General features: G+C 41.7%; 1 protein-coding gene across 1 annotated transcript; it reads right to left on the bottom strand.

The window, feature by feature from the left end:
• Positions 1–1,614: 1,614 nt before the first annotated feature.
• LOC310907107 (uncharacterized protein C1orf198 homolog) lies at positions 1,615–23,630 on the bottom strand. Its single transcript, XM_083856978.1, has 4 exons — positions 23,268–23,630; positions 15,874–15,924; positions 5,996–6,547; positions 1,615–4,090 (listed from the first exon to the last, which is right to left on the bottom strand). The coding sequence occupies exons 1-4, from the start codon at positions 23,613–23,615 to the stop codon at positions 4,034–4,036; spliced, it is 1,008 nt and encodes a 335-aa protein (XP_083713104.1). The 5' UTR covers positions 23,616–23,630; the 3' UTR covers positions 1,615–4,033.
• Positions 23,631–24,668: the final 1,038 nt, after the last annotated feature.

Below are 24,668 nucleotides of genomic sequence, written 5' to 3'. Positions count from 1 at the left end.
TCTCAGCTTGGTCACTGAAGTCAAATCATCAAAAAATCACAGAAGACTCTTTCCTTCCCCCGTGCATTTTATTTTATTTTTCATTCCTTTGTTCATTTTGGAGATAAACATTAAAGGAAAACTACAGTAAGCTATTTCCAGGGCAGCTATATGTTTTTTGATTTTTTGGCATCCCAGTCAAATCCTGACTTGCCAAGAGCATTTAGCCCTGTATCTTGATCCTGCATAAGATCCAAGTTCCACAGCCATGTTCCCAGCTACCCTCTGGGTGAAGAACTTTTTTCTAATATCCAACCTAAACTTCCTCTGACACAACTTCAGGCCATTCCCTCAGGTCCTGTCACTGGTCATTATGGTTTTGATCTCAGAGTAATATACTGTAACATACTGATTCAAGTGGGTGATGGGCAAACTGAACAGCAAAGCCCAGGGGTCTGTCTGTAAATAACACCTACAAAGTTGGGTCTGTATCCCAGGGACAAGACTTGCAAGCTCTTTGGGAGATGTTGTTACTAAATGATCAGCAGGACTCTGCCTGCTGGGTGCTGCACCAACACCCACAACCATGACCTCAAAGGCTGTCCCAACCTCAGCAAATACCACTGAAGTCACCACTCAATCAATCAATCAATCAATCAATCAATCAGTATTCTTCAGGCACATCATCTTTTCTACTCTGCCCTTACAAGTCTTCATTCACACATCAGACCTGCTGGCTCCTCATGCTGAGACAGTGCCCAGATACTGTGGATTTGCCTTTAGTAGAGAGAACTTTTAAAAGCTGAGAGGGAGCTTAGACAAGATTGAAGCAAATTATGTGTAGGCCAGATCCTAAATATAGCTGGAATACCACCCTTACTTGGCTGTGGAGTCTTTCCAAACCAAATTCTTCTTCAAATGTCTTTTTAGCTGTTGGAAATTCAGCTTGAGTATAAACCAAATTGTTTTTCCAAATACATTTCTGGAAGAAGTAAATGTGAGCATATAGAAGAAAAACTATCTTTGTAGCTGCACATTTGATTCTCTTACACTTTGGGAAGTTGCTGTATATGACAAAAGGCAGGAAGTGAGACTACCCAGTGGCCTCTGCTAGCACCCTCCTTTTTGTGAGATGCTTTTAAAGCCCACACATAACCCATTCTCTCCCCTATCCTGCTTGGGTAAAGTAAAGAAACAGCTGTCTGGTGTTTAATTGACACCTGGGGCTAAACCACAATGTGCAGTTTTCAAATTGGTTCTGCAATAATGATCCAGATACTGCTTTGGATTAACCTGGAGATACTGGTGGGAGAGCATGTGTGTTAGGTTTGAGTCTATTACGGTGAAGTACAAATAGATCTTAGTCTTTCCCACATCTCATCCTGGTCCCAGCTGTCAGATTAAATGATAAAGCAAGGATACCTCCCCAAACAGATTCACCTAAAGGCTTGGAAAAACAGCTGAAGCATGTTGATTTTTTCCCCTCCAATCTAAAAAATTCGGTTTCTAAATTCTGGATCAAATTATTCTTGGCTTTCTCTCAGGCAGATTCAAGATGCCCCAAACAACTCCAATGGCACTGGGGAAAGCAGAGTATTAAGGACAACATACAAAACAGCACAAAAACCTTGACAGTTCTATTTAAAGTGACTTTATTAAAACATTGTTAATATAAAATGTGACCAAATACAATTTCATTTTTGTAAGAATGTTTAATAAAAACATATTCAAGAAAGGAGGAGCATCAACTCTTGTCAAAGCACAGGAAAAACCTACCAGGATAAGTAAAAAGTTCTGCAGCATGTTCTACCAGCTGGTCCCAATGTGTATTAGGGTTGAGTTAGCCGATGGAAGAGACAGGCAGCCCAGGTTCTTCCCTAAGAAGCTTTAAGGTGTTACCAGAGATTTAAAGTAACGCTCCTTGACAGTAGGAGACTTTGTTTTCAGATCTCCCCAAATCAGAGTAAGATTAGAATGTGCATCTTCATTTTGGATTTACTACTTTTCAGCAGCTGAATGTACAGAAAATCAGATTCACTGCTAACTGCAAACCCCAAGATTAACATTTGTTAGCTTTAAAAGGAAGGTGCAAGTCAGTATTAATCACACACCTAAAGAATTTGTGTTGAAGTTGTTCTAAGCTGTATTAATTCTGGATAGTTGTAGCAAATGCTACATAAGAAAAAAAAAACCAGCAGTAAATTCCAGGATGGTAACAACAAATATTTTCTGAACTGCTGAATGCAGAGATAATATCCACGAACTACAGGAGTTTGTACATCTCAGGAAGAATGAAGCTTTCAGAAGCTATAAAAGCTTCTTTTCAGAAGCTATTTTTCTATAAATAAGAGTATGGTATGCAATGACTTCTACTTTGTGTCAATCTTACCATTTAGCTAAGGAATCTTTTAAGAAAACACTAGAAAAAGTGGAGGTTTTGGCCTTGCTGGAGTGTTTGTTTGGTTGGTTTTTTGTTTGTTTTTGAGTGGGGTGTGGGGGCAAGAGTGGGGGGGGATATGCTTACAAGCATTTTCCTTGCCCAACAAGTAAATTTTAATGCTCTATCAGCATACTCTGCTTGTTCAGAACCAGCAGCACACCAATTAGAGACAAGGATTCCTCCAGGACATTGCAAACTCTTCCTGTAACAAGCAGAAAAAAATCCTGCTGCATCCAATTCTGCACATTTAACTGCCCCTGGCACTGAACCAAATGTCAAGTGCTAATCCATGAGAAGCCTAGCACAACTATGGCTTAGAAGATGGTGACCTTCTTACAGCCTTGGCTGGGACCCATTAGAGCCCTGTGTTTTGCCTTCTACCCCAAACAAATGCTCTGGGACTATTGCTGAGGTAAAGGGAAAAGTAAAACCTTTGGCATTGGAGCAGACCAGTCACTGGCTGTGCGTAGGGGAATTAAGGCTTCAAGGTGAGGTAAACACAGTGAGAATCAGTGTGTAAATCATGCTGCATTTCAGAGACAACAGATCCAAACAACAGCTACTCTTGTTCTCTACATTTTAAACACCAAAGATCATTCAAAAGCAGAACTGGAGGCAATGCTGCCAAGGGCCACCTTGAGATGCCTCTCTGCACCTTAGGAATAAATGCAACCCAGATGTTGAACACTAAAGAGGATGAACCCACAAGGATGAAAAAGCACCAAAGTTGATGAGTCCTTGAGACGGTAAGCTGCTTAAAAAACAAAAAAGCCTCACACTGCTGTGACCTCCCATAAACATAGTGGTTTACACTGACACAAAGGTAATCTACACTCCAGAAATGCCCAGTGCTGTAGTTCCAGCACTAGTGTTATGAAGAGTTATGCTCTAGTAAGGAGGCAGTGAAATTGTGTTCCCTGAAGAATTTCTCCAATTCATTAGGTGTTGTCCCACTCCCTTCTATCCACCCCCAAGTCTTCAATCCAAAAACCAGAAACATCATTTCCCCAGGTCATTTTTCTAATACTCTTTCTTTGTAGTGTACAAACACAGTGCTTTTTGGATCCATCATTTTGGCAATGCCTTTGCCTTCTTCAGAAGAAAAGTGTCTTCAGTAAGTGGTACAAAAGATACTTTGAAACAGAACAAAATCTACAAATCAATGCAATTCCGGATGCTTGCTTTTCATAATATTTTTTGCTAGCTATCTGAAGTATGGTCTGAACCACTGCATGTGCAACACTATTTCTTACAAGCCATGCTAGCAAGGTTTCCACTGAAAACAGCAATCTGGTCCTGTAGGTTCCATTTCTAGGATACAGAGACTCATTTATGTTACTTTAACATGTGTACAGTAACTTATCCCATCCTCTCAATACAGTAGCTACTAAAAATTTTAACAGATATTAAAAAAATATCCAAATGAAACCACACTTCTATCACTGTTTAAAAAACAAAAATGCATACGGTATTACAAAAGTTTATACAAAGGCAACATTTAAGAGTTTGAAAGTTACTTCTAGAAAAAGACACAAATGCTAGTAAATTAACATACAAGGAGAAAGGTATTCCACTCCTTCCCCAAAACTGGATTGATCTGTTTTGAAGTATCTTTTACCAGTTGTCTAGAAAATCAAAGCCAGTCTTCAAGATAACATTGCTTGTACTAGTCTGCAAGGTAGGGGAAAAAAAAAAAAAAAGGAAATAAGATGCAGTTAATGTTAATTATGGTTATTACAAACTCAATATTTGACTGCCTATCTAAAAAATAAAGTTTAAAATGTTGCCTGACAGTATTTCAAGGTCTTCACCATACTTTAGAATACCTAAGTACCTATACCATAAAATGCTAGACATGACATGGAAAAATACTCACAATGCCCAAAAAAGCAATTGCAGGTTAAAAAAATGTTATTCTTGTGGTGTGCAGGCAAAATGTTTTGATTTTTTTCCTCATGGAAAAAATTCATGAAGATCAATTTTTTAGACTACACTGGGAATTGCAGGGAATGAAACAAACACAAGGCAAGCATCATTAATTCAACAGATTGTCTGCTGCAATTAGAGCTAGTTGCTTCCACAAAACTACACAGATTAAACTTTGATGACAAGTTATTTACTAGGCTATCCAGAACATGCTCACTCCTGCAGTGTTAGCCATAACATTTAGGGCAATTTTAGTGTTTTGAAAGAGTATTCAAGAGGCAGCTGAGTCTCTGGATTTTCTTCCTAGAGTCTGGCTTCCCAGAACAGGGAAGATAATCCAGAAAAGGAGAAAGGAAGAAAATTCTTATCATACATGAAGTTCTTCTCTGTTCCTCTATTCCCATTTTCACATGGGAGGGTTGTTTCTCCACAGAGAGAAAAAATGGGCTTTTCAAACTATTTCAGTTATCTTGAAAACATTCACAAAGGAATTGAAACTCTAATTTGTAAGAAAACATGACAAAGCCTTTAACTAAAATTAAAGGACTACCATGTTCACAAACTGTAGCTCAGGAAGCATTATCCCTCAGCTTCAGAAAATGAAAACTAAAGATAGGGCTTCAAAATTGCTCTCTCCTAAGTGCTGCCACTTACTTCTCTCGCAACCAGTTACCTCGCCCTGCATCTTTCTGACTTTACATCATCTTGCCTGGAATTCAAACAATCACAGTTGGGAAAACAGAGAAAAAGCTGTGTGGATTGCTGAAGGTGTACAGTAATGTGTCAGGCCATTGCCGGAGTGATGCCACAGATTTCAAACAGAACTGCACGGCTCTGTTTGAAGTACCACTCCTCTACTTCACAGTTTTGAAGCTTTTGATCTCTTTCCCTTTTTTTCCCTCACTGTATCATATCCTGCTGTTCCCTTTCTTTTCTCACAGATCAGCATCTGCTTTTTAAAATAGCTTCAATTGGCTATTGAGCTGCTTAAGGTTATTTTTTGTTGTTGGGTTGTTTGGGTTTTTTCATTTAAAAAAACATTAAGAAGGCTAATTCTGGAAGCTCATTCTATTTCTATTTTAGACTTTAAGAGAAAACACATTTGAAAGCAGCACAGCTGCCTGGGACAAAGCACTGGGAAGTGGCTGTCAGGCTACTGCTTGGAACAGCTGAGAACTAGTTCACCATTCACCACTATGCTGTGTGTACCAGTAAAGTATCCTAGACCCTAGCTCACCCACTTTTCAAGTTAAAAAGCTTATTCTTTCCAGTAAGTGTTCTGCTTTAAAAAAAAAAAAAAAAAAAAAAAAAAAAAAAAAAAAAAACACAACCTCTTTTATTTGATACAGCAACTTGCTAGGTTAGCTTGCTGTCAATTAGCTACTCGGTGCCCTGCCAGCATTCTGGCGTTAGATTTAAATTGCGCCTTTATCCTATGTGTTAAAAAGCACTTAATTGAAGTTAACATGTTAAACAGACTGTTAAATAACAGGTTAAATAGACTTCTTCACATTTGAAAGACAAAAAGCCATCAAGCTGAGGTATGGCTTAGTGTTTTTTGGAGTCCCTAATCTTCCAGAGTGGCCCTGACAGATTTTAATGCGCTCTACAGTTTTTAAATATAAGGCCAGTAAGTGTAGCAGTACTCACCTGTCCAGGCATTTGTGGGTCTGTAAGTATAGTACCATCAGTATCTTCCTTGTTTGTCCTAGAAGATGCCAGATCCTGTGGTGGATCAGGAAGAAAGAAGTCATCTAGAGAAGTAGTAGGGAGTTGAGTAGGTCGAGGTTTCTCCCATTCAAGAGATACAGAAGGTTGGCTGGGGGTAACAGACTTCTCTGGTTTAGTTATGCTGGGCTTCTCAGCTCTGGTCATCTCCTTTGGAGCAGACTCTTGTCTGTAAAAAGAGGGAAGGGGCTTCTCTCCTTTCTCCATAGACTTGATCTGGCTGGGGGTCAGGGACTGGAACTCAGACTTGTCTCCTTCAAACTTGGAGCGCTCTGCGTTTATCTTCCAGAAGGATGACTCCTCTTCCTTTCTGGATGCTATCAACCCATCAGAGCCAGGGGTCTTATTGGCCTGAGAAGATTTAGGGGCTTGGGCACCAGGTGCTGCTTTAACAGGCTGCCTCTGTTCGTTCTGCAGCTGGGCACCACCTTGCTCTTGTATGGAGAGAGATGCAACACTGAACTCCATCTGACTCTGTTCAGGGACAGAAAAACAGTATTTCAAAGCTCTTCACACAGATACAGTTTTGACTTTCTGACCCTGGTGCATACAGGTAACTCCTCAGCCCATTGCGAGACAGCTCTCAGACAACAGATACCACAGCAAAGCTAACTTAATTTCTCCATAAATGTCTATCTTTGTAGTTTCATAAAAATAATGATTTTTAAAAGTCTGAACTGCAAGCAAACATGAAAGTCCCAGACCTGCTGCGGGAGAGACAGAGAAAGCAATTGTAATGGAGTTGCTGAGTGCCATCTAAGGCAGCAGTGCACAGCATGCACAGCCCTGAAACATTAGAATAGTGGCACTAAAACATTACAACAGCTGCAGATGCATTTTGAAAGTCAGAGATGTTTTACGTGAAAATTTTAAGCAAAAAAAAAGCTTTAGAGTGTAGTTCAAAAGGCAATCTTTCACTATAGTCTTTGAAATAGTTGGCTACAGGTCCATCTACTTCCAAGATAAAGGATTAGATGTAATGAGTATGCGTAGGTAAGTTTTTTATAATTCTAATGCCCCTCTGAAGGAAGAGAAATAACTCCAGCAGGACCAGTTCTTCACCTATTCCAGAGCCCTGGTTTGTTTTCACTTGCAGTGCAGAGATAGCTGTACCCATTTCTGAGAGGTAACACTGGGCCAAGGAAGCAAGGGATCACATTTAGTGCATGGAAAAAAAATTGTAAGTCACAGAAAAGTGAACAGTACTTCAAAATGTTTGTTTTACTTACCACCACTTCAGTAAAATGATTCTCAACCAGCTAGACACTCTTCAGGCTAATAAAAGTTAAGCCTTATTACCCCCTGAGAAACCTATAAGCATATGTGCCAGGAAAGAACAACCTAATACACAGACTTGTGTTTGTAAAAAGGAACAAATAATGCAAGGAAAAAAAAAGTTGCCTCTACTGTTAAAGCTATGCTGTTGTCATCATGGGCCTGATCGAGTTTGAAAAAAATTCAGAGGACTTGTAGCTTTTGCTACAAATGGTTAAAAGGTACTTTGGAAGTTCAATACAAATTTGTGATATTTTTTCACCATTCTAATTCATTGCCCAGCCTTTCCTGAATAAAACTGCAATAGCATCTATGGGCTTCAGTCTAAAACAAGTCCTAGTTGCATATAATTTTCACTGAAGTGTTTGATCTTGAGTCCTACATTATTGTGCATGTTAAGTTCAAAGGGACTCTAGATCTAGCAGGATTTGCACCCCTAGTAGTTAATATTCAGAAACTTCTCATCAAAGAACAACTGTTAACCCAGCAACTGATTATTTATAAAACAATTTTTTTAAACAGTCAGCAGCTGACTACACATAATTTGATTCATGGACTTAGATCTGACCTTTCTAAAGAATTAGATGCATCGTTTTTTCAAGGCTGTAGGCAAGAAAGCACCAAGCTCCGTGTTTTCATGGAGAATATACTGTGCTATCAAAAGATGCAGAGCATAAACAAGCTGCAGGTAATTATAGCTCAGCAAGAATAAGGTGAGTGCAAGGATACATGCAAGTCTTACCAAACAACTCAACACCCCACCCTGCCTGCAAAAAACTATGAGGAAAAACATTAGTGCTCTGATTTATTTTTTTTAAACAAGTCATGACGTAAAATTAAGAGCAGGATATTTATCTGTAGATAAATTTTGGATAAACAAACCATAGCTGCAATGGTGTTGAGGATTATTTACAGTGACTGCCATTCCCTATATTAAAATATAGGGATTTATTTCCCTAAGCTCATTTGGCAGTACTACTGAATAGTGATTTACCACCCCGAAGTTAAGATGCTTTAAGACTTTAGAACTGATAAAATCCCAGCTTTAAAAAAACCCACAACACAATATAAAATAGACCTGCATTTCCCCAGTAGCCAAGAGAAAAAACAAAAGACAGATTCTAAAAACCAAAGACAGGTTAAAAAAAAAATCCATCTTGGAAGACTTAAGTCATGTAAAACTTGTCATGCAGGAATTAAAACAGTGCTACTTTTTGTCCTGCAGCAGTCTGCTATCTTTTGAATAGCCTGTCCTGGGGCTCACACTTGGGATGACAGTAGCTGAAGGCCATCACAGCAGCAGTCACTTTCAGTAGAATGATTCCTTCACCCCCCAGCCCAAGGGAGAGGGAAGATCAGTGCCCAGAGTGCCATCACAGCCTCCAGGATCCCCAGGACAGTGTTGGAAATAAGGAAAAACACCAATGGCAGGGAAGTATGGGTCTGTTACAACAAACATTAGAACAAATAAACCAACAAGATGGCTCTGCATTTCAACAGCAGCCAGCCAGACAAGCAAAGCCAGGCCTTCTGAGAACTTCTTAGGCTGTGGAGCTAAAGCCACTGACTGTGGTGATATTTTATGTTCTTTTTTATAGGTCAAAATATCAACTCAGAGAAGTGGTTTGGAAGTGGCACATCACTCCTAGCACAGAGAAGAGTGTGGCACTGCAGCAGCACTTCAGGGAGTTGTACCTTTCCACTCTGCTGGTGGAGGCATGTTCTGGAGAGGATGTCCTCTCTGCCCTCTGTGCAGAGACCACGGGGTGCACCCATTTCAGAAGACAGGGGCACCTGACACTTGAGATTGCACATCTGTCCCACGGTATACCTTGGAGATCAAACACCTCATAGCCTGACACGGAATAATCCAAATGAAAACACTTCTTCAGGAGTTTTCATTCTCCCACAAGGAAGGCAAAGAAGACAAGACTACCCCGACAGGTTCTGAAAGCACAGTGTCTCAGCATGATGTAAATACAGCTCCAAGAGGTCACACAGATAATTCTGCTTCCAGCATTTAATTCCAGAAGCCAAGAACTTCTGTGGACCAGTCACAAGATATTCTGTTTTCCCTGAAATATATACTGCTTCTATTTGACTTCTGAGGTTATTTAACACATCTAAACCCCTAAGAAATTTAGCTGTTGAAAGAAAATTATTAGAATAGGCAATATCTTTCCAGTCAAAAAATTGGCAATAAAACACCCTCCCCCACAAGGAAAAAACAAACCAAACAACAAAGCAGCAGCCTAAGATAATTTCACAGAGACGGAAGAGGCCCATGCATGAAACACCCTATGCTGACATCTAAGTAATGACTAGTACTGTACGCTCTAATGAGTCACTAGACACTACAAATGTGATTTTAATTAGAGTTCTGCTCTCAATTTCTTACATCAGATTGCAAATTGGCAATTGGTTGCGTCAACAGGAGAAGGAAGGAAACGATATTTAAAAGACAGCAACCTCCCCCTCCTCCCCCAAAAAATGTCCTTTTCCTTTGGGTTTGCCAGCCATGAGAATATCCTGATGCACACCTCTCCTGGCCCCAACCAAACTCAGGGTAGCAGCTCACCTGTAAAGGTTTGCCTTCCCCAGGCTGGGGCAGAGTTGCTGTGAGCTGCACCTGCCCTTGCAGCTCTCAGAAGTAGAATTGCACTTATGGCCCTCTACCAGCTGCCACCCTGGGGAGGCAAACACTGAACAGTGGGGTGTGATTTCATGGCCAAAAGTAAATTGTCTTCCAGGCACAGTTTCGGATTCTAGAGAGAAAGTTTCAGTTCCCCGCTGCTTTCATTGATTTTGTATTACTTTACTTGAGCTGCAGTTTCTGTATGTGTAATTCCCCATCTGAGGAATAAAATAAAAATATTTTCTTTTTCCTACCATCTGTCCAAATGGTATTTCTGGGAATTGTTCAGCTTAGAAAGTCTCAAGAGTTTACAGACAGACTGGTACAGTCTCAACTGTAATTTCTGGAAATTACTGGAATTCAAATAAAAGCTACTAACAGCAGTAGTATTTTCAAGATATTGCATGAGCAAGTCTTTCTCAACACACTAAGACAGAAGGGGGAGAGAGTGCATGTGAAAGCATGCACAAAGAAGTACTTTGAGGTAAAGCAAACCTTGAAGTCTGTGTTCTTTTCAGTCTTACCCCTCTGGTCCCAAATCACTGCAAGGGTTTAAATAAATGATGTCCTGTCTTGATCATTTTTCTGTATCATAAATATAAATAATACTATAAATTGCAGGTTTTAGGAGGCTGCATGTCCATATTTCCTTAAAAAGACCACATGAAAGTATTTAGGGATTTTGTTTACTGGATTAAAAAATTTAGACCAAACTTCAGTCTCAAGGCAGCAATAATCCACTAAATTGTAGGAGTGGCTGTATATACTCATGGGAACCAATGTATGCTGAAAGAGAGGCACCAGACACTGAGAATGTCATGATTTAATAATACTGTATGAAATCAGGGCTCAGTTCATAAGTACATATTAAAAACAAGATGACCACAAAGAACCCAGGAACTTTTAAAGCATCTTATTCACCCATCAGGAATGTGTAGTATTTTACTAAGCAGTCACGCAAATACAGCCAAAACAAATTGTTTTGCTTGGCAGGCTGAAAAATCCAAATTGTTGAGACAAAGACTACAGAAACACTGTCAAAAGCAACTTGTTTTAAGCACAGCCTGATAAATGCAGAGGTAAGAAAGCCAACTTTAAAAGATTTAGAAGATGACTTTGCTGAATGGACAAAACCAAAATAAGTACAGGGCCCAAAGCAGCTGCAATTTTTGCTTTGTTTCCTGTGTACACCGTGGGTGTTTTCAGGATCTTTTCAGAGTCAGAAAGAAATCCTTAGATCAGCAGAGGCAAATTGCAAAGGCAAAAAATAGAGCAAAACACTCAAAACCAATCTAAGTAATTTTAGTCCATACAGAAGGACAATGCCAAAGTTCTATAGCATGGACCTTTGGAGGAAATTCCCTTCCATATCTGCTATTATGAACTCAATCCAGTCTGCCACTGTTCCTGGCTAGCTTGAGCAAGCTTGTACTGACAGTCCCTGGTTCTATGCTCAAAACCAACACAGATTGATGCAGGTAACTGAATCCTCACATATATCTTTACTCCATATAGAATAAAATAAACTTTGAACAAAGCTTCTATTACCACAAGTTGGGTTTGGTGGGCTTTTTTTTTTTTTTGCTCGAGAACTAATAGTCAACAGAAGTTTTACAGCACCGTGTTTTAAACATACGTAGTCTAAATCAAAAAGGGAAAGCTGATCTCAAAAGCTCAGGGATCACTCTCCTCCCAAGCAAGCACTGCCATTTATGCCAGCTTGGCAAAAATAATCACACCAAATTATAGCTTGTAACAAACAATTATAATATCATGCTGCTAAGGAAGGAAGGAAAAAAATTCTCGTCTGTCACTGTTCTCCTATTTAAAACAAAACACCAACTAGGGCTTGTACAATGAAGGATACTGAAGACTGCCTCAATTTTAGATAAAGGAAACAGTTGGTAAAGCATGTTTATTACAAGTGGAACATAGTTGTTTTCTTCCTAAATCATTGCTGGGATTAGATCACTTCTGTAGCAAGATAATTAGGGAATTTGGACAGGGAGGCAGCAACAAGATTATTGAAGGGATTGAACCTTGTCACTTCCTCATTTTGCTTTTTTCTTGGTTTATTTTAAACACACCTCAGAAGCTTCTCTTTTCAACAAATACCTGAGGGTCTGTTGAAAATAAAAGAGAGTCAGCAACTATTTTACCTGCATCAAGAAAAATAAATCTTTAGATATGTATGTGTCAATTTAAAGCATTTGGAATAAAACCTATTTTCATTAATAGTATGAATTAGAAGTAAATTGCAATTTATTCCCATGCTGTTCGGTGCATTCTGTGTGTTAACTGAGATGGCAAATTGAAATATTTTCTGCCCATTACTAAATTAATTAACCCCCTTCAAATCTAAAACCTCAAAACCCATAAAGTTCTGAGTTCAGGAAGAGTTGCAGAGAAATTTTATTTCCAAGTTCAGGCATGATTCTTGTTTTCCATTTATATCTTGAGGTCCGTGCTGAGTTTCACTGAATTTTCACTTCAAACAAACCAAGAAACCTCAAAGGCTAAACTCAGCCAAAATGTCATCTTTCATCTCACGTAAACCTGAAGCCATAAATAGAATGCCCTGAATTTATAAACCTGGCTAGAGCTCCAGTTAAAACTGTAACCCACATTTCAAGACATGCTATGTCCATGAGGGCTCCACCCATGAATCAAATCATTCCTTCCAGTTCAATCTTTAGTTTTAAAATGTCAGCCCATTCTCAGTGCCAAGAGAATTTGCTACTTCCCAAGTTTTCCTTCTGAGAAGTGTTATCATTATCTACTAAAAATATTATTTTAAATGCTGTCTAGCAGCTAACTCGGCAATTTACATTGTAGCCCTACTTTGCCTTGTTTGAGGATTTAAAAATAAAAAGGTGAGACAAGAAACACTCATCTAAAAATAGTGGGGATATTCATGCAAGTGTTTGTTGTGATATGAATGACTGCAGCCATATTGCAGATTCGTGTTTAAAGTGAGAACACAGAAAGTTTACTTGTGACACAAGTGAATTTATCAAGCCCTTCAACAATGTTCTGCACAAAATGACAGCAATTCAATACACTGTTCTCTGGGTAAGTTTGACTGCCATGGAAGTAGGGAATCCATGGAACTAGCTACAGTGAGAAAAATTTGTCCACACTGGAATCCCCATTGGCATCACTGTTACAGATGAGAGCCTTCAACCCAGGAGAATACATGCCCTCCCCTCTTCTCCACACTTCTTACTACCCTCTCTTAGTTACAGAAAAATAAACTAGCAAAATGAGTATTTTCTGTGTCTCAGTGTTTAAAAAAAAATAAATTGGCTTTACTGATTTACATCTCTACTTTCTTCGGCTCTGCAAAAGCCACGTTTCCTTCCCTGGGTAAGCCAGAGCATATTCATGCACATTCAGGCAATAGCATGCTAAAAACCCAAATCAAACAAAAAGCTCTGCATTAAAGGGAGATCAGGGAGAAGAGTATTGTGGAAAGAACAACCCGTCAGGGGTAGAGCTAAGGGAATGGAAAGAGCCAGACAGCCTTAAATAACAGTGGGAACGGGTCTGGCTCACAGGACGTTGAACAATGTATTACAACACACCAGCCTTCTTGAACAGCTCATTCAGGTTTCCTCACATGGGACCTCTTGAGTCAGGCTACTTTTTCCTCAGCTGCTACCTCATTAAAAATTGACTTCAGTATTACCTCATAAAAGTACCGGTTAGAGAAGATCAAAGATTAAGGACCAAGCAAGATCTCCACGTTTGAAAAGGGAAGACTCAGCAGTGGAAGGATTTGGTTGAAAGATTGATACAATATGAGGCACTGGGGAAGAACCAAAAGGAAGAATCCACAGGAACTGACCAACCCATACCCCGTAAATCCAGACAAAATGGATTCTCTAGACTTTTTCTAAAGAAAAAGGTCATGCAACTTTTCAGCTTACAGCTCTGGCACAGCTTTTATTTCTGGTCAGCAAGGAGGGAGAGGGGAAAGAGGGAAACACAGCTTGATCAGCCACGACAATTACTTCTGAAACAATTTTCTCCCCTCCTCACTTTTCTTCAGTGACCACACAAGTGTTTCCACATCATTCTGTGTTCCTCGATTCACTACAGTAAAAGATGAAACTAGTGCATTTATCCACTTGGTCTCTCATTTTGAGACACCAGGAGGACAGTGGAAACACCCTTCATCAGCAAGCAATAAACCACAGGCTGGGTTTAAAAACACTTCAGTAGACACACAAGCATTAAAAAGAAAAGAGGACTATCAGTTAAAGAGAAAATCCATTCAACTTGCAGATATATCTCATCGTGCATCACTAGTCAGTGGATTATATGAAGCAGAATTTCTATGAAGTTTAAGTTTTCAGAACTTATAAAATCTTATCAAGACAGAGCTTAAAAATACAATTATGGCTGCCACATTCCCAAACCTGAGGTTTTGTGTTTGGACTAATAAGTGAGAAAGACAACACTGCTGTCTCCAACGTATTATTTATTTCACCTTACTGTCAATGAGGTCAACACTTTTCTGGCATTTTTTCCTTTCTTGGGAGCTTCACCCAAGTATATCCACGTTAAAAACCTCTTCAATACTACACTAAAAGCCAGTGGCTGCCTCTTCTAAGAGTCCTAAGGGTCCTCCTAAGACAGGAGGGCTTGCCTGAGCAACCAGGTTTCCACTGTAGGAAATCCTCCATTGGTTCCTGAACCATCACAGCTTTTAAAGGAGTTTTAAGGCAAGTGAAGACTGGCATTGGTTTCCCTTAAACAGCAGCACTGCAGGCTGCCAGGACCCAGGAGTCACATCAAGTTATAGGTTAATCAGCTTCTGCAAAGCACCGATGGGGTGCAGCTACAGGCAGTGACCTTGAGCAGGGAGGGCTAAATCTCAGGTCAACTGGATTAATTTAGTATTCACTGGCATTTCCAAATAATTACTCTGTATTAGGCTAAGATTATATTCATAAGGTCGTACATGATTATCTACATAGTTCAAGGGCAAAAAAAAAAAAAAAAAAAAAAAAGAAATGGGGAACAGAGCAGTAGCAGCTTTCACTGGCAGATAAAGGCAAAAAACGAAGTCAGAAATGTGTGATTAAATTAACATGCTGGCCATACCCAGTTGAGAAAGACAACGAGCTGTGGTTTTGCTCCCAGAATTTCTCAAACTAAAGAAGAATTAAACTTGATTTCCCACCACACATATGGCATAACTGTGTTTCCTCACACTGCAGGTTCGGAAAGATGGAGAACTCTGGCTCTGTGTTATCCATATGAGAATCCCATCATAAATAATGCTTTGACAAAATACCAGAGGTAAAATGAGGTGCAAAAGAAACCCCCAACCAACCCACCAAAGAAAAATGTTATTTTTTTCAAGGAGCCTTCTAGCTTGGCTCTAGGTTAACACGTTTCACTACATTTGCCCTAAGACAACATTCTAGTTCATGACAAAAAGAAGAAATACTAGACAGGCTTTCAGAAAGAATCCAGTGAAGTTATGAGCTACCTGCACACTTCTCACACCATTTTCTAGCTACTTTACTCCTGACTTCAAAAGTGAAATGCAGCTATGTTTATACAGTATCTGAGACAAGGGTCTTGCTAAACATGGAAAGTTGATTAAAAACTTTGCAACAAAAGAATCAAATAATTTGCAATGAATCGGTTTTATAACTGCACTCAAAGTCAGAACATCAGTTCATGGAGTACATTTTGTGTTTCTCCTGATGTAAATCAAAGCATATCACTCATTTCCAGGATGGTCACTCTATACAGCCTGTACAGAATAAAGCTGACATTAATCTATCAAGTATCAAATTGAAGACAATAAATGCATAAGGAACAGTATAAAATGACAAACCAATATTAAAAAAAAAAAAAAAAGCTGTTCATTTACCTTAGTTTCCCAGGAGAACGGAGCTGAGTGTTCATCTTGCCAAGTTATGTCCTGAAATAAAATTCAAGAATGACTAAAAATCAGAAGAGCAGCTTCATCTTCTCAGAAGCATCACACAAATGACATTATGTTACACTGCTGGAACTGTAACAACCACTGCTACAGAACTGACTGTAAAGAGGAAGCACTGCTTAAAGATGGCACTGATTACATTTTAAGACTGACTGAAAGCAGGTCCTGAGGGGAAGGTTATCAATACTATACCAATTTAATCTACAAAATATGTGAGGGTTTAACCTGATCTAAATATCCCGAAAGGGTTGCTCGACAAATACCCTTAAAACGTATTATATTTCCAGTTTTCTACTAGGCATTTCTTTGGTAGCCACTAGCAACACACGGGGACAGAAACAACAAAAGGAGAAGGGGCCTCAGGGAAATCAAGCCCCATTTCCTCCCTTTGGCAGACCAAAGAGCACATGCACAACCAGGCAGTTGTGGGGCAGTGAAACAGCTGTGTGGCCACTGGGCCAAGCCACAGCTGGATCCAGCCCCAACAGTTCACATCATCACACCACGTCAGTGATGGCTACTCTGGAATAAATATTCACTGGTGTTGAAGGAGCCACACGGCATCCACAGCACAAAATCTGAAATCCATTCTTCTAAGAAGCTGCTTTCTGAAAAGAATCTCAAACTGAGAAATTTAAACAATCTCTTCATACTAAGCGTGCCCCGTAGAAATACGTGTGGCCCACACTGAAAGATGGAAGGGTGGAAAATAATTTGAAAAATTATTGTTGTTCATATTTGTTGAAGAATTACAACAACATGATGGCATTTCTATTCCTAGTCATGGCTGGGACTCATTGGTACATTGGATGGTCCCACAGGTGCAGGTTGTGAGCTGCACCCTCCATCCTGAGCAGGTCACTGCTTGTGGACACTGCAGCACACCAGGGAAGGAACAGGAATGGGAACACTGTATGGAAAGGGAAAGACCAGGAATAACCATGAAGGATTCTCACATTCCTGCTGTTCAAAGAATAACAGAACTCAACCATGTTTTAACACAACACAGGAACCCCACATTTCACTGTGGCTGCTTTTTTCTTATTTCTGGTCTCTGTCTTTCTAGAAGTATATTTCTCACACATCTGATAATTTTCTCCTGATCTACCCTCTCTCATTTCACTGCAGGCAGATTTTTATAGCCAAGAGCTATGAGATCATGATTAGAAGTGTCTAAAACCATCTCCTAAACATAAAAACATGTCATACTCCAACTATCACTCATCTGTGAAATACAGGGTTTCTAGCAGCAAGGTATTTGTAGTATACCTGAGGGTGATCCCATGCTCTTAAAAAGAACTTGCCTGATAGAGCTCATCTAAGAGGAAAGGCCTGGGCTCTGCTTGATCACATATTGTGGCCAAAAGGAAATTTGGTACAGGAAGTTTTTGCCAAGAACACAAATGTAATACAGGTTCTCTCAATCCAGGAAACAGATTCTCAGATGTTTTAACGTTTAAAGGAAAAAAAGGGGGCAGAAGTCTGCTTTTTAGTATCTATCAGCATTTGCACTGTGGTGTGCTGCTGAATGCATGGGAATGCCACACCACTCCATGGGTGATGCCTCACAGCAGGTGTGTCTAATTATTTCAAAACCCTTCTAGGACAATACCCTTTGCCTCTGAAATGGAGTTGGCACTTCATTTCTGAAGCATGCATTAGAGAGGAATCATGGCTCAGAAGGGAAGAGAGATGGGAGAACCCAACCATTGGATTGAGTCTCACACACAAAGCAAAACTGTAACACTTCTGTCTGCATGGGGTCTGGATAAAGCAGGGCTTGACTTCAGCTACAGCAGTAAAGGACAGAAGTGAAGTCCAGAGAACACTGTAACACTGCTATGTGCAGTCACAGCACCTTAAAGTTCCAGATGTGTAGCTGTCAGTGGGTTTTATCTAGAGACTTAAATCTAGTTTTATCTAGAGAGTTAGACAGAGAAGCTCTGTCTTCTTGCCATTTACAGGACAAGCAAACCAGCTGGGGCCCAATTTTAAACTTGAAAGTGAGCCAAGTTCATTCTCGTCCTGGATCCAAGACATCCAGTTCTTCACTTTGCTGTATTTGAGGCAAGAGAAGACAGCACCAGGAGGGACAGCTCTGCCCAACGCTTCCTGCACACACACCCCCAACTCAGCGATGACACCGCTACTGTGAGCCAGCCCTGACAACAAAAGGCCAAACACAGAGGGATAAAAAAGCAGCATGGGCAAGGCAGAGGGAAGGTATGAGGCTGTCATGCAGCAGGATACATCATTTCCTGCAGGACAGAGCAAGTCAGCCTCCCCCTCCATAGAAGCTGATGAAGACATCAACCATCACTGCCCTTGCTGGCACCGCCACTTGCGACTTTGACCTCCAGCACAGGCAAGCAAAAAGCTCCCGGAATGAATTAATTTTGGTAACAGTTGTTAAAAGTTCTGGCCAGAGATAGCATCTAAGAGTTTCACAGATTATATAAAATGGAAGTAGTTAGGTAGCAGTTCCTTAAAAGAAAAGGATCTTTATTTTTTCCTTTTTTTTTGCTTAAAAAGACAGCTCATTGTATCTTGGGCTGTACAGCCCAGCACACCTCAGAGCCAGTAACTCTGAGGAGCTCTGTCCACATTCAAAAGATCTTCCATGGCATATAGTAAAGAATAAAATGGGATAAGACATGGTTGGAGGATACAAACTTTAAGTAATTGATGTTTGTGGTTATTTGAAGTGTACTTGGGGCTAGGATGAAGGAGACAGTTGACAAGGTCTGCCCATTGTCAGGGAAGGGAAGGAAGTTTGTGGCCTCCACCTCATATGTTTTCACACAGAGAACATGCAGAGGACCAAGTGAAAAAATAGGATACTGTTGAATTGTGTTGTGCTATCCAAACTATCTGATTCAAGTTTGTCGCCAACAAAATATGAGAAGTAACTTTAGTTTTTTGTAGAATAAACAAGTTCTTACATGCTTGAAGAAACTGGGAGCAAAAGAATCAACTATTTCAATAATAACATAAGTGAATTATGACTGAAAATTCTAGAGAAAAGGACTTCAAGGCTATTTGTCATCAACATAGATTAGAAAAAATCCATATCTGATCAGCTTTTGTTTTCAGCACACAACAATGCCTTCTTCCAGAAAGAAGGCAAATAAATAAACTTTTGTTCACCAGGGTTAAAAAAAGAAACTATTTGTAAGAAATAGGGCCTCATGCACATATTTCAAAGCTGAAAAAGATGAGTGAGAAAGAGGCAAAAATCTGCTCATACACTTGACTTCAACAACCAGCTGCAAAATATATAAAAAAGAATCACAAACTACATTTGCTATTGCTGCAAAACAACATCTGAAATTCAAAATGGAAGACACTGGTAGAAGTGTGCCTGTGTGTCTGACATGAGCATTGTTCAGCACAGCTGACAGTAGTTGGGCAAGACACAAACTCACCAATAAATGCTTCTAAGAAGTGTTATTAGAACAGGAGTTGCTGGTTATTGAGGTTTTACTGCACTCAAAAGCTGCCTTTGATTTTTGGGTGTTTAAAATGCACAACTCTCTAACAGGCCCAACTTAAAAGTTTTTTGCTATATTGATTATTCGTTGCTTTAAAGCAATTTTAAGTAGGGAGGTAAAAGGGTTGATCCTTTGTTTAGTGCCAAAGTTCTTAATGCTAAGTAAAACAAAGGCAGGTAAGTCAAGCATCCCTCTTGAAACACAATAAATGAAGTTAACCAAACTCTCTCACCTATCTTTCCTCCACATAAAATGTTTATCACTTCCTAAAGCATATGGCATTTTTTCCAATGAAAAGTTTAGTTATTTCACATCCAATTCTTTTATTGCTCAAATACTGAATATCCATTTAAAGGAAAAAAACCAACTAAAAAACAAAGGAAAAATCAGACCTTGACTCCATGCGTATGTCACATGGAGTGTGACATACGCTTACGGATTAAGAGGGATGATATTAAGAGAACAGTGAAAACCTGCTGTAAGCTGAGTATCTAAAGTATCTTTCACTCAACCAGAGAGAACCCAATGGCATCAACTAACACCAAATCAGCTGCATTATCAAAGGCTGGCCACTACAGTGGGGAAAGGATGGTAGCCTCTCACATACTGCTGGTTTTCCATCTAGTCCCCTCATGGTTTATGGCATATTCCAAAAATAATCCATCTGTATTACATTCATGCTCAATCTCAGCTTGTATTTCCAGATTTCTTTCTGCTCAGTAAACCTTCATTTCTACCGCTATGGGCATTAGAATGAAGAAATTATAAATGGAGAAATGCCAGCAATTGGAGGCTTGTTGGAAAGAGGAAGCTCTGCTGCAGCATCCAAAAGCCCTCGGCCAGGAGGCCTGAGCTGTCTAGACACAGAAAATTATCAGTCTCCGTGCTGGGCTCGTGTGCGATGATAGCAAATCAGTCTTCAGCAAACAGGACAAAACTTATTTCATTGGGGTGTGAAATGACCCTGTTAGCCTAATTCTCTTCTGAAACTGTGTTCACAGTGCCTGCAGGGCTTCTGCTACCAACTCCATGACTGGTGATGCTGCAATGAGGATAAGATGGGAGAGAAGGAGCAGTGACTCCAGGCATTTGCTAAGAGTCACACATGGTACTGCAGTGCTCTAGCACTATAAAATGACTGGATCATGGCTACAGGATGCCACGGTCCTGTTACTGCATGTCTATGTTCTGTAACACCCTTCCCACACAGTCAACATACTCAAAGGTGTTTTGAGAACGTAGGAGATGTTTATAGTTTCAGAACTTACAGTCCTGGTCTATGAGTTCAGGAGATAAATTTGGTGTTAGAAGAGATATACAAGGAAATAGTGGGGGCGAGAAAGAGGGAAGCAACTGTCCAGAGATACAAGACCACTATGTATATCCTCTGGACCACCTTATCACAATGGTTATATGCATGAAAATGGGACTGAAACAGTGAGAGGCCTGGACCAGTAAATCAGTACCTTCAGTATTCATCCTCAGCTTGCTTTCTACCAAGTGCTCCAAAGAACATGAGGTGAAAGAGATCAAATTCCCATGCTTAAGCAAGCACAGGTAGATCACTACAGATTTCAACATCAGTTAACAGGGAAGATGAGCTGTGCCTGGAAACACGAAACTTTTGGAGCAGGTATATCAGCAAGAACATCATCAGACCAAAACACTCTCACAGAAAGCGCTGCAACATCCACAAGTGATTCTGAGGCTCCGTTCCCTTGCTCCAGGACACCATACACCGATAGCCAGGGAGAGCAGCCAGGACCAGTCCCATTGTCCTGAGCAAGGGCTGGGTGAGCAGGGTGCGTGCAGCAGCTCAGTCTCTCAGAGGCAGCAGGGACACAGCTCCCTGAGCCATCTGAGCAGGACACAGAGGTGACAGAGCTCTGCAGGACAAGCAATTTCAAGCTCGGGATGTCGAACCGAACTGGCAGGAGACCGGTGGCGGTGGCTCTGCTACAGCGAGACAAGGAGGAACGATTTGTCAGCCAGGGCAAGTGTCCAGCAATCAGGTCGAATGCCAGCAAGGGAGCCAGGGGAGGGGAAACTATCAGATGAAGAGCCAGGAAAGGCTCCAAGGCTCAGTAGTACAGTTGGAAGAACTAAAATGGAAACGGTGAATGCCAAAATGAGTTGGAATCTCTTCTCTTCGGAGAAACAATTTATATTAACTTCTGCTTAGAAGTCAAAGAGGAAGTCAGTTGAGGCAGATGCTTCCAAAATTAAACACTTTGAATCAAGTATTTGGATGAACCATTCCTTCTTTGGTTAATGGCTACAGAAATGCCAACATTATGCATACTGTAACTGTATTTAGGGAGAAGAGGGGAAAGAAAACTATTTGCCCAGTTTCAGATGGACTCTCAGATGTTTTAGGAAATCATTATTTCCGTACAGTGCACCACAACAGCCTACAACATGCTTGCTTTGCTTCCAGACCCACATAATTCAAAGCAGAAAGCACAGCAGAGCTCTCAGAGGCTGGGAAAACTGAACATATTTATTTTCCACTCTCTTTAAATTCTTCCACAACTAACTTCAGATTTAAGTTTTTTTCCAAAGGTTGCTTGCACAACCAGATTTGCTGTCTTGTGTCCTTCTACACCTCTTTTTGGCCATTACTATCAAATATTTATCTGGAATTTTGGGTATTATGAACTAGACAAAACTGCTCTACATCCTATGCTCTCTAGCTTTAGACACAATGCGTGTGCAGCACAGCATCCCACCTTCCTGACAGGGGAAACACAGGCAGCAGTCTCCTGGCACAAAGCTGGCCAGGATCCACAATGCCCAGTATCAGTGTGCCCCACATGCTTCCTAGAAATCCCATTGCAAGGGATATTGGAGAGGAGGATAAAGTAGCACTGCTCTCTTTAAATTGGACTGATGATTACAAATGCAGAAGCAGATTTTTTTTTCTAGTAGAAGCCACATAACTTAATTAATGATAGGTCACTTAAAGTTATTATGTGGACATAGTGAAAGAAACCAGCTCTGTAATCATACAAGAATAAAAGAATAGAATAGAAATGTAAAAGAATAGAAAACAAAGGGAATTAATACACTGAATAAGAGACACAGCATCTGAAGAGTACTGTGGGGTCTCGGCAAGCGTTGTTAGACCTTCAAGGGCTCCCACTCGCTAACATGACCCACTGCTCTTTTACTGTGCATTTCCAGGGCTGCCACGCTTCACCCTTGGATAGACGGCTCTCAGAAGGTTCAAAACCCATACTTTTTGCCATCTATCTTTCCACACCCCTGTTTTTCCTGGCATGTGACATGGAACAGGCTGCATTTTTTTTTTTTTTAAGGTGTCAAACATGCCAAGAGCTGGAATGTTTTCAGTGCTGTATTTTTAACCGTGTCTAAAACTAGAAACGAAAAGGAAGAGATTTAATTCAGTGTAAACATTCCCTACAGCCCATTTTCAGCAAGAGACTGTGTCCAGCGCCAGCCACGGTCATGCCCCGGGCGTCGGGGGAACTGAGACCTCCGAGTCTCCAAATCTCCTTTGTGCAAGATTCACTTCAGCGCTGTCGCCGTGTGGTGACCGTGCGGTGTGACCCGGTGCCTCTCCCGGGGTGAACATCCCGCACGGCCAGGGAGCGGGGAGAGAAAGGGATGGAGCTCATCACCGGGGCAACTCTCCCCGCGGTGCGGTGCGGTGCGGTGCGGTGCGGTGCGGGGCAGCCCGGCCCGGCCCAGCCCAGCCCAGCCGGGGGAGGTCGCGCCCGCCCGTGCGGGGGTGATGGGGATGGGGAGCGCCGCTCCCGCCGGACCCCGCCGCCGCCCCTTCCCCTTGCCCTTTCCCCTCGGTGGCGGTACCTCGTCTCCGAAGCGCACCACCTTCTGCCCGGTGTTGATGCGCAGGCTGGGGTAGGCGGCGGGCGGCGCGGGCGGGCGGGCGGTGCCGCGGTGCGCGGCGTAGCGGGCCTGGACGTGCGGCTCCACCAGGCACTTGTCGATGATCTCGTCCTGCTGCCGGGGCGGCAGCCGCTCCCACTCGGGCCCGTAGCGCTCGCGGATCCGCTCCTTCTCCGCCATGATCTTGCGCGCCATGGGGCTCAGCGAGGAGAAGTAGCTGAACCGCTTGCGCTCCCGCTCGTCCAGCGGCCGGTTCCCGTTCATCACCGCCGTGCGGGAGGCGGCGATCGCCGCCGCCATGGAGGCCATGGCCGCCCCGCCGCCGCCGGCCCCGCACTCGCACGGCGGGATCGGGGATGGCAACGGGAAGAGAACCGCCTCCTCCGCTCCCTGCCCGCAGACACCGCCTCTCTCGCTCCCTATAAAGCCGGGCGGCCGCCTCCCCGCACCGCCCGCCCTCCGCCCCTCCCGCGGGGAGCCAGCCCCGCTCCCGCCGCCGCCCGGGCCCGCTCCGCTCCCGGTACCGGCCATGGCTGTACCCCGCGGCTCCCAAGTGCTCCTGGCCGTAACTCTCAGCTCCCGCAGCCCTTCCCCGCCTTCCCCGAGGAGGGAAGCTGTAGTATTCCCACGCTGCCGGGGCCAGCAGCACCAGGAAAGGACTTGCCTCAGCTGGCAGAGGAGCACCGCCTTGCTTCACTGCTAAATAAGTCGTACGTGTTTCTTGACACGGCAGAAGGTCCAGCAGCTGCTGTCACAAAGAGAGAGGATGCCTGACACAGGGGCTTTTGTCCAGCTCCACCAGTTAGGGTGCAAGGTGGTCTGAAAACCCCGTATTGATAGTTAAGTTGCAGCCGAAGTGTAACAAGTCTATGCAGTAGGCATTGGTTACATTGGTAAAATAGATTCCTAAAGGCTGAAGTAATTAGGTTTTCTGGTCTCTTCCTTTGCTGTACAAACTCTCGTTTCCTGTAACAAATCCTTATTTTGGGAAAGGATTCACCGAGGTCCCACACACCAACTCCCAAAAGATGACCAGTCTCCTGGGGTGGGGTAGGGGAAGCATATTTCCTTTCCACAAACAAAACCCCAACAACAAAAAAAAAAAAACAAACCCCAAAAAACAAAAAAACCAGACCCAAACAAACAAACAAAAAAAAACCCCAAAACAAACCCCCAACAAAAAACCCACCACCACCAAAAAACAACAAACAAACCCCCCAAAACCCCAAAAAACCCAAACACAAAAAACTAAGCTTACCTAAGATAGGCAAATATGTCAGAAGATTTATGGGAGATTATATCTATTTTGACTTTTGGCCTAGGTAGTTGCAGGGGAAATTTTATTATCTTCAAATTATTTTA

The sequence above is a fragment of the Zosterops lateralis genome (assembly GCF_965231275.1).
Source record: "Zosterops lateralis genome assembly, chromosome: 3".
NCBI classification, from domain to species: domain Eukaryota; kingdom Metazoa; phylum Chordata; class Aves; order Passeriformes; family Zosteropidae; genus Zosterops; species Zosterops lateralis.
This window is presented reverse-complemented; position numbering and strand designations above follow the sequence as displayed.

Excerpts from the sequence above, each read along its gene's own strand:
- LOC310907107 (XM_083856978.1), bottom strand. The coding sequence starts at position 23,615 with ATGGCCTCCATGGCGGCGGCGATCGCCGCCTCCCGCACGGCGGTGATG. Across the intron at positions 6,548-15,873 it reads CGTTCTCCTGGGAAACTAAG|AGTCAGATGGAGTTCAGTGT; the intron begins GTAAATGAACAG and ends GTCCCTGAACAG. Across the intron at positions 4,091-5,995 it reads ACCCACAAATGCCTGGACAG|ACTAGTACAAGCAATGTTAT; the intron begins GTGAGTACTGCT and ends CCTACCTTGCAG.